The sequence below is a fragment of the Euprymna scolopes genome, chromosome 29, assembly GCF_053919585.1.
Source record: "Euprymna scolopes isolate OS-2025 chromosome 29, ASM5391958v1, whole genome shotgun sequence".
Taxonomy (NCBI): domain Eukaryota; kingdom Metazoa; phylum Mollusca; class Cephalopoda; order Sepiida; family Sepiolidae; genus Euprymna; species Euprymna scolopes.
Genome location: NC_136510.1, coordinates 53,299,473 through 53,308,695, shown reverse-complemented (window position 1 = coordinate 53,308,695; position 9,223 = coordinate 53,299,473). Strand labels below are relative to the sequence as shown.

At 31.0% G+C, this 9,223-nt stretch overlaps 1 protein-coding gene across 2 annotated transcripts in view; it reads right to left on the bottom strand.

The window, feature by feature from the left end:
• Positions 1 to 2,759: 2,759 nt before the first annotated feature.
• Positions 2,760 to 9,223, bottom strand: part of LOC145252654 (germinal-center associated nuclear protein-like) — a 662,650-nt gene continuing 656,186 nt past the window's right edge. The window contains exon 26 of one of the 2 annotated variants that reach the window (XM_080112417.1): positions 2,760 to 3,467. In XM_080112417.1, coding sequence (XP_079968543.1) covers positions 2,869 to 3,467 — 599 coding nt within the window. In that variant the 3' untranslated portion in view covers positions 2,760 to 2,868. The remainder of the gene's footprint in view (positions 3,468 to 9,223) is intronic. The other variant, XM_080112418.1, reaches the window with a different exon arrangement.

The window sequence follows — 9,223 nt, the reverse complement described above, 5'->3', positions numbered from 1 at the left end:
CATTTACATTTAAAATACCCCCCCCCCCGAAACATATGAGATTCTACTTTTTTAGGCAATTGTGTGTGAGCACACTGAAACATCATTTGAGAATTTAGAATAGGGGTTCAATTGTGCATATAAATATAATGCAAACTGATCCCATTTCGGTACATAATAACTTTTTAAGCAGTTAAGTAATTTTTACCACTAATTTTAAGGCCGATCAGCAAAATCATAAAATCACATGTAATTGCTATATTTTTTGTATTGCCACCCGTACTTAGGGTTAGTAGGAAAGGAGCTTGGGTTTTATGATTTTAACAATACTATATATTAATACGATACGTGTGTTATTTATTTTGTGTGACACGATTACATCCAGTGTCTATTGTTTAATTATGGATTCCCATTTCTTATAATAAATAATTTTACCAAGAATTCTTCATAAGTTTTGGTTTTGGTTTAAATTATAGCTGATGGCACTTAAATCACCTATTTTTTTATAAATGATTTTACCAAGAATTCTTCATAAGTTTTGGTTCTGATTTCGATTATAGCTGTTGGAACTCCAGTGATCCATTTTTTTTTTAAATAATTTTATCAAGGATTCTTCATAAATTTTGGTTTTGGTTTCGATTATAGCTAAAGGAACTCAAGTTGATGCACCAAAGTCACATGGATATATTTTTTATTTTTGAAATCGCAACTTTATTATATATAAAAATTGATAAAACATTAACTCTATAATAATATATACGAAATCTGCATGAATTAAAATATCATATTTAAGAGTACTTTACGACCTAGCTACGCCAGGCATCCCTGCTAGTTTAGATAAATACTTTTGCAGTTTTAGCAAGAGTTACAATAATATCAGAGCATCTCTATTCGCGCCATGAATACCAACATCAATATATTTCATATGAATGAGTCCCCTGAGGAATTTCCACAGGTCCCACTAGTTGTTATTATTTGCATCTCGTTTTTGGTTTGTTTGTTTTTTGTACAGAAAAGCAAATCAATTTAATAATTCACCAAATTTATATAATTAAAATAAAATTTAAACATTCACAGAAGGAAGGCACATAATAGTTAACAAAACCTAACACCCTCTCCATGTTAAAAATGGTTTTCTAAATAGTAACATTATTATTTAGAAATTCGTTCGTAACAATAGCAGAGGGCGTGGTTAATATTTTGTTCTTACATCGTTTTCTCATTTTGTCTACCAATCGTCGACTATTTTCAACTGTTTTGATAACTTTCAAGTAGCATGTTGTACACTAACGACGAACTGATGCAACTTGGCTTTGTTTAAAATCAAAATAAACCTTTTGTTGCCTTTCAATTTGCAATACATTACAAGGAAAACATTTGAGAAAAAAATATACCCAGAAATTACCCGGGGGTTTATGTAATAATTTGAAAATTTATAAAAAAAACCCAAAAAAAACCCAAAACAACAAATTTCTAATTGTAAATATCAAAAGAATCGGAAATTTAGAACGGAATCAGTAATTGGATCAGAATCGGGAAATATTTTGGAATCGTCCCATCACTAATGTACACACATTGTATTTCAACAATTGGGAGATGAGGATCAATAATTTGGATTATTTGGACTACTGTTCTCATCTGGGATAATATTCTCTCAACATTTCATAGGAGGTTACACCGGCCGAAACATTGAGAACAATGATCAAAATAATACAAATTACACAGTGCTCTTTATTACAGAGTAGAAGATGGTAATTTTGTCAGTATTTTTGATGAACTCAAACATCAATAAACACAGAGAAGCATTTTAATATGACCATTGAACTATCATTTTAATATGACCATTGAACTATCATTTTAATATGACCATTGAACTATCATTTTAATATGACCATTGAACTATTATTTTAATATGACCATTGAACTATTATTTTAATATGACCACTGAACTATCATTTTGATATGACTATTGAACTATCATTTTAATATGACCATTGAACTATCATTTTGATATGACCACTGAACTATCATTTTGATATGACCATTGAACTATCATTTTAATATGACCATTGAACTATCATTTTAATATGACCATTGAACTATCATTTTAATATGACCATTGAACTATGATTTTTATATGACCACTGAACTATGATTTTTATATGACCACTGAACTATCATTTTGATATGACCATTGAACTATCATTTTAATATGACCATTGAACTATCATTTTAATATGACCATTGAACTATTATTTTAATATGACCACTGAACTATCATTTTGATATGACCATTGAACTATCATTTTGATATGACAATTGAACTATCATTTTAATATGAGCACTGAACTATCATTTTAATATGACCATTGAACTATTATTTTAATATGACCATTGAACTATCATTTTAATATGACCATTGAACTATGATTTTAATATGACCACTGAACTATCATTTTGATATGACCACTGAACTATCATTTTAATATGACCATTGAACTATCATTTTAATATGACCATTGAACTATCATTTTGATATGACCATTGAACTATCATTTTAATATGACCACTGAACTATCATTTTGATATGACCACTGAACTATCATTTTAATATGACCATTGAACTATCATTTTAATATGACCATTGAACTATCATTTTGATATGACCACTGAACTATCATTTTAATATGACCATTGAACTATCATTTTAATATGACCATTGAACTATTATTTTAATATGACCACTGAACTATCATTTTAATATGACCATTGAACTATCATTTTGAAAAACATCAAAACAAATTTATTAGAAATCCAAATATGTACAATTTTAGAATTGTTACGAGTGATTAATGTATTCATTAATGTATATTTATGATTTTATTTTTTTTAACAGTCATGGATTGACTCATCCTGATCCATATAATCCTCATTCTGGTCCATGTCTACATCAGGCAAAAATGGATCCATAGTCAAAGTACTCAAGCAACATTCCATAAAACTGTTGGATTTTCTAAAAGACTCCAATTCGTTGTTCAACATTGTAATCTTGTCCTGGAAGGAGTTTGTAGTCTCAAAATTAAGAGAGATTTCATCTTCATGATCGACAGATTTTTTATGAGGGATAAGCGGATCACAAGACCAGTCAACATTCTTGCCAGACTCATCACCCTGACAGTCCTTGATTGTGGGACTGTCACCATCACCAGAATGTAGATAGCTAAAACTTTGTTCATCTTCAAGGAATCCTTCATGTAATGAGCGCTCCAAGAAATCTCCAAAACTCTGGCTGTTCAGTTTCTCAGCATTCACAGACATCTTGAGCAAGTCGATAGATTTTGCATTTGAAGACATCAGATCCGGGGTAACAGAAACCTTTGATGGTTCCATCTTGGTTGCTGCTGCTGGTTCAGAAGAACATTCTTCTTGCTTGGTTTGGTTCATTTTAGAAATGGATAGGATGTAGGTTGCCTTTAGAGTGGGGCCTTCTGAAAAGAGACAAAAGTCAAAGTAAATGGTTTCATTATTGCAATAAAGTATAAAATTGAATAAAAAAACAAATACAAAGATGTACTCTGCTCGACTTTTCTTTTCAGAATCCACATGTATAACATGACATTAAAACAAAAAGACATTATTTATACTGAAGCCATTTCCTCTGACAAAACATGTTTGTTGCATCAATTTATTTTCCAGATTATTTTAAAGCATTTTGTCAGACAAAACTGCCCCCCCCCCAAAATTGAGGTATTTTAGTCACCTTTTCTCCAGGTTAGACATAAGGCCGTGTATGGTTTGAAAAGCCAGCACACTGGCCCACAAAAATGCCCGAGCAGTCCCATCAGCATTCTCTGGTAGAGGAACCTCGGGCAATTAGCAATAAACTAACCCTTTCTCAAATAGAAGGTAAAGCCTAGGAGAGTGGATCTCCTAGAACTTAACAGCCCAACATAATCATTGTTGCATTGATCATCAAGGACATATCTTCAATCCAAATAAATTGAGGTATTCCTAAATAGATTATCTCACTTAATTTATGGGTGCTACGGAAAATAAAGGTCTGAGAGTGAATGTTACCAAGACTAAAGTAGTGATCAGTGGAAATCCCTGAGAAAGTTTACCGTCTCTATTTGTCGCAAGAAAGTCGTGAAAAACTCAATCTTTTATGATACTTGTAAGCTTTGGGTACACAAGACGTGCAATGGAATTACTGGTAGGCCGAGAGAGGATAACTAATTTAAATGCAAAAAGTGTGAGACAATGAAGGTAGATGACAACTCAGACGTAGAGAAAGTGTATCTAGATTGGATGGCAAGGCCATGGGGTCATCGTTTTATTACCGTGAAGATACTATTGGAGCACAGGTATGAGTTGCTGCTGCTGCTGTGATAGCAAGAGTGAGAAATGGATGGAGTAAGTTCAGGGAACTTCTATCATTACTAAACAGCAGCGCATTACTGCTATCGAATGAGGAAATTTCTATCAAAAGAAGAGTTTAGTAAGCATGTGTGCACAGTGTGATGATGTATAAAAAGTGAAACATTGGGAGTTAGGGTTAGAGTGCAATGGAGAAATAATATGAGAATTATATGATGGATGTGTAATGCAAGTTTTTAAGACAGATCTGATGAACTGAAAACTGATTAAATCTGGACAACAAATTTGCAGAAGAGAAAACTTTGTTGGTCTGGTCACATTGAAAGAATGGATGAGAGTGTTTGAATTAGTAGATGTAAAACAGTTGAGATTGCAAGGTCAGTTGATAGACGAAAGCCAAGGAAAACATGAACACAAATGGTAAGGATGGATTTGAGAGAAAGACAGATAAACAACTGCCCAGAGATAGGTTTGAAGTCAATATCTAAAAACCATCCAATCAATGCCAGAAAGTAAAACAGATGTTAAACTAATGATGATGATGATGATGATGATGATGATTTCCAATATGAGATGAATTTTCTCACATCTCCACAGACAATTTAGATATACATGTACAAGTATAGCTGTAAACACAAAAGATTTATATATGTAAGTTAGAAACGAAATAAAAATGTATCTAAGATAAATGTATGGATGCTGAATTCAAATTCATACATTGACAAGTTGATGACATGTCAAAACCTCTTTTTTTAAAGAAAGTAATTATGCTATGCGCTTCCATAAGATGCCCTTTGTCATATTGTATGAAATAAATATATTGTATACATGATATATATGCAAGAAAATAAAAGAAGATACACAAAAGAAAATGAATTATATGTGATAGAACATAAAATGTTTGGAAAATTGATTTCACCAAAGCAACATGGATTCTTAAAATGTGTCTATTCAATTTGTGTAGCCTATGATGATATTACTGATCTAAAATTCTGCTTGACAGACCAAACGAAAATATTCCTTCAAAATAAATAATTTGCATATTATTTCTCTCCATGCAATGCATGTCTCAATCCTGTGCATCAGTTGTTTGTTACCATGTAAACAAATAATTGTTGATGCTTATATATGTGTGCATATCAACACTTTTGAGTTACTTAATACCAAAAAATTATTTATTAGGAACCATTCAGTGTGCATGATTAATTGAACACAAATTGCTATTTTACTCATAGCTGGAGAGTGAGTTGTGGCTAGATAATATTTCCAATAACTCTAGCATGGTTACCTGGTTGTGAACATAATAGACAATAAAATAGGAGAGTTAAAAAATGTGTGTTTTAAAACTTCTTGATCTCTACATCTCTCTAGCAACCCACTCCTACCTTCTCTGACAACTGGAAAGGAATCATTGACAAATTGCAACATAAAAACATTAAAAAAAAAAAAAAAAAAGAGAAAAAAAAATCGCTCTACATGCCAACTTCTAAACTAATTCTGTTTCCATTGAAAAAAGATGATTTAAAAAAAAATATTCCTAAATTGATTTGGAGCAATGCTGAATAATATTTTTTAAAATTAAAATTAAAAACACTCTACATGTCGAATTTCTGACTGATTCTGCTGAAAAAGAAATCATTTTAAAAAAATGTGCTTATATTTTGTGTGAATCAACATTGAAATATAATATATTAGCATCATGGAAGTGTCTTTTGAAGTTTCTAATTTTCAGCTGGACACAACCAGACAGACAACTGCCCTTTTAGATTAGTGTATAAGTGACCATAATGGATCCCATAACTTGGCATGAACAATTCAATAGTCTGCTAATAGTATCCATTAAACCCTAACAGACTATATTTTTTGGAGACAAAGTAAATACGTGAAAATTGAATACATAATCCGTATCAGTAGCCACTACACACTGCACACTTTCAATAAGCATTCTAGAAATTGCATAACTTTATGTGTAATAAATTTTGGGAATTTTTACTTGGAAATAAAATTTGAAATTATTGAAATTATTTTCTAAAATGGATTTTCAGAACAAATACAAAAGAAAATGTAAAAACAAAAATTAACTTTAAATTAATCAAAATATTTTTGGGTCTTATTTTTTAAGCAAACAAGATGATTTTTTTTATTAAAAAATAGAAATAAAAACTGCATAAAAAAAACAAAAAAATAGTGATGAGATTAACTTTAAAATGCTTTAAGGCAAGTTGTGGCAAGATCGAAATAAAATTATGTAAATTATTTTTAGAGATGAATGCATTGCTTTATTTTTCTAACCTGTCACAGACGCCCTGCTTAAACTTAAAGACTAATCAAAAAAGGAAAAAAAATTTCCACTTTTGTTTACAATAAAACAACTTCCAATTTTTACTAATAAATAAATACATACAAATGTAATTATATTTCTATATTAACATCAGAGATGTGTCTTTTTGTGTCTACTAACCACTTTTAAAGAATTAGACCTAGAAACGTGAAATTAGGTAGAATCGTAATAAAGGTGTAATGTAATTTTCTTATAAAGAAACCCAAAAAGGATCACCAAATTTTTAACAGAGTAAGATAAGAGAAAAAGCAACAAAGGAGGAGGAGAAGGAGAGCTCTGGAAAGAGGAGAATGGAGAGAGAGAATTTGTGGAAGAGAGAGGGAAATTTGATAGAATTGTTCTAAAAGTGGTCATATTTATTTTTTCTTATAATGGAACACCCCAAAGAAACACTATATTTTAAAAATTTATTTCTACTTAAAATAAGATTCCATATAGTTATACAGATTATCAAAATATGAGGAATGTTCGCTCATTTGAAAACTCTTTAATGGTGGCTTTTATAAGCCACAACATCAGTTATGTTAGATCTATTTATTGTTTAAATTTTTGAATGTTTAGAAGTATTTTAGAGTCCTTATTAACTTACCCCCTAAAAAGGGTAAACTTAGACATAAGGTCGACTTTTAATGTGGAGAAAATCCAACTCTACCAGAAGGACACTCTGATTTGGAATAAAAATAAAATTGCCTCAGTTTGGAAGAATTTTCCTTTCATTAACAGAGAACGGAAAAGATGATATATAATATCAGAACAGATATTACACTTTACTTCTAGTCCCAAAAGTCTGAATCGCTGCATTTATTAAAAGATTTAAATATTGTGAACTTCCATATTCCAGCTATTCTATTATATAAAAGGGAAAATATGTGTGTGTGTGTGTTTGCATGTCTACCAAAAACTTTTGACACATGCATCAGACTGTGACAAGTTTGGTTAGAAAGATAGATATCTTGGATGAAAAATATCTAACAATTGGCCAAAAAGATTAATTCTGTGCCAGTCAACTGGGCCATTTTTTTGCAAGGAGGGGTCACTTTTTGTGTCAACATTTTTTGTAAGTCATCAATCTCAACATACGTTTATAAAACGTTATTTCAAAGGCTCGTGATGCCATAAGTCACAGTGGTTGAGACAGCTAATGCGTTAGCTTTTTCACCCCCTTTTCCTCTTTCGTGTTACAGGTTTGAGCCCGCCTGCCTACTGCAGCTAATTTTTTTTTTTTCTTTGCACTCGCACAGGTACTCGCTGCTATTTCCCTTTTTTTTTTTTAAGGGTAGGGGATAGCTCAATAGCCTTATATACTACCTCTCTCCACCTGGGCAACACCGGTGAGCCATGCTAGTACTGAATAAAAGCAACAACCAAAATTAATGACTAAAAATGTTAATATTAACTTCCAGATTTCTTGAGATACAAATTGATAATTTGTATTATTTAGAAATTATAAAAGCTTCTCAGAAATAATGGGAAATTCCAAAAGTTTTAATATTTAATAATATAAATAACAAATCCAATGTTAGAATCTGTATGTATTCTAAGATACATTTAATTAAAAATATATCCTACCATCTATATCTAAAATTTAACATCTATTATATATACTAGCAAAAATAAGTTCTCTCCGCACACATATATGTATTATTAAATATAATTCTTACTTGAATATTTTATTGAATGAAAAAATTGAAAAAATACAAAGTAAAAAATATTCTCATGAATAGAATATTTGTCGATGTTCATCAAATATTTTAAAAATTCTTTGTAATACAATAAAGCATCACAGTTTCAGATTACAACACATTTTGTTTAATTATTTAGTAAATTCTTAGCATGCAGCAGTTTTCTATGAAAGTTTAACCAACTGATCTCTTTAATTTTGGTATATCCTGAGGATGTCTTCATCACTCTCTGAATTTTATTTAGCATTGCTGCAATAAGGGTTTAGAAAATTTGCATTCATGAATAAAGTTTTATCTATTAAACAGTCTGTAAGCAAGTTCTACATTTGAAATTCAAATGATTTTATATTTTCATTTGTCAAAAAGGATTGTATTTTTAGGGTTGAAGATAGTTGAAATCTAAATTGGTAGGACATGATCAAACGTTGCTATAATACTGACTTTAATGTTTACCATATTTATTGGCGTGGTTTCTCTAGTTATACAGACGTAACTAGTAGCATCATACATAGCTTTTCTATATCCCATTTGCTGACAAAGACTGTCATGTTCCCAAACCGTTTCTATGGACTAGCAAGCTTCACTTCTAGATCTTCTGACTAAAATTCTCAAGAATTGTGTAGCAAATGCACATAGCTCACTTGAGAATGCTGATCATGTTGTGATACTGGTAGAGATCACTCTAAACTCTTGACCTCAAGTTGAAGAGCCCATTGCTCAAAAATGACAAGGTATTTCAAGAAGGCCCACTAGGAAGTCAACAGGGATCACATCAGAGATGCTCCGTGGAGTAGTACCTTTTCTTTTCCTGCAGGAAATTCTACAGCAAATCCCACTCTCCTGA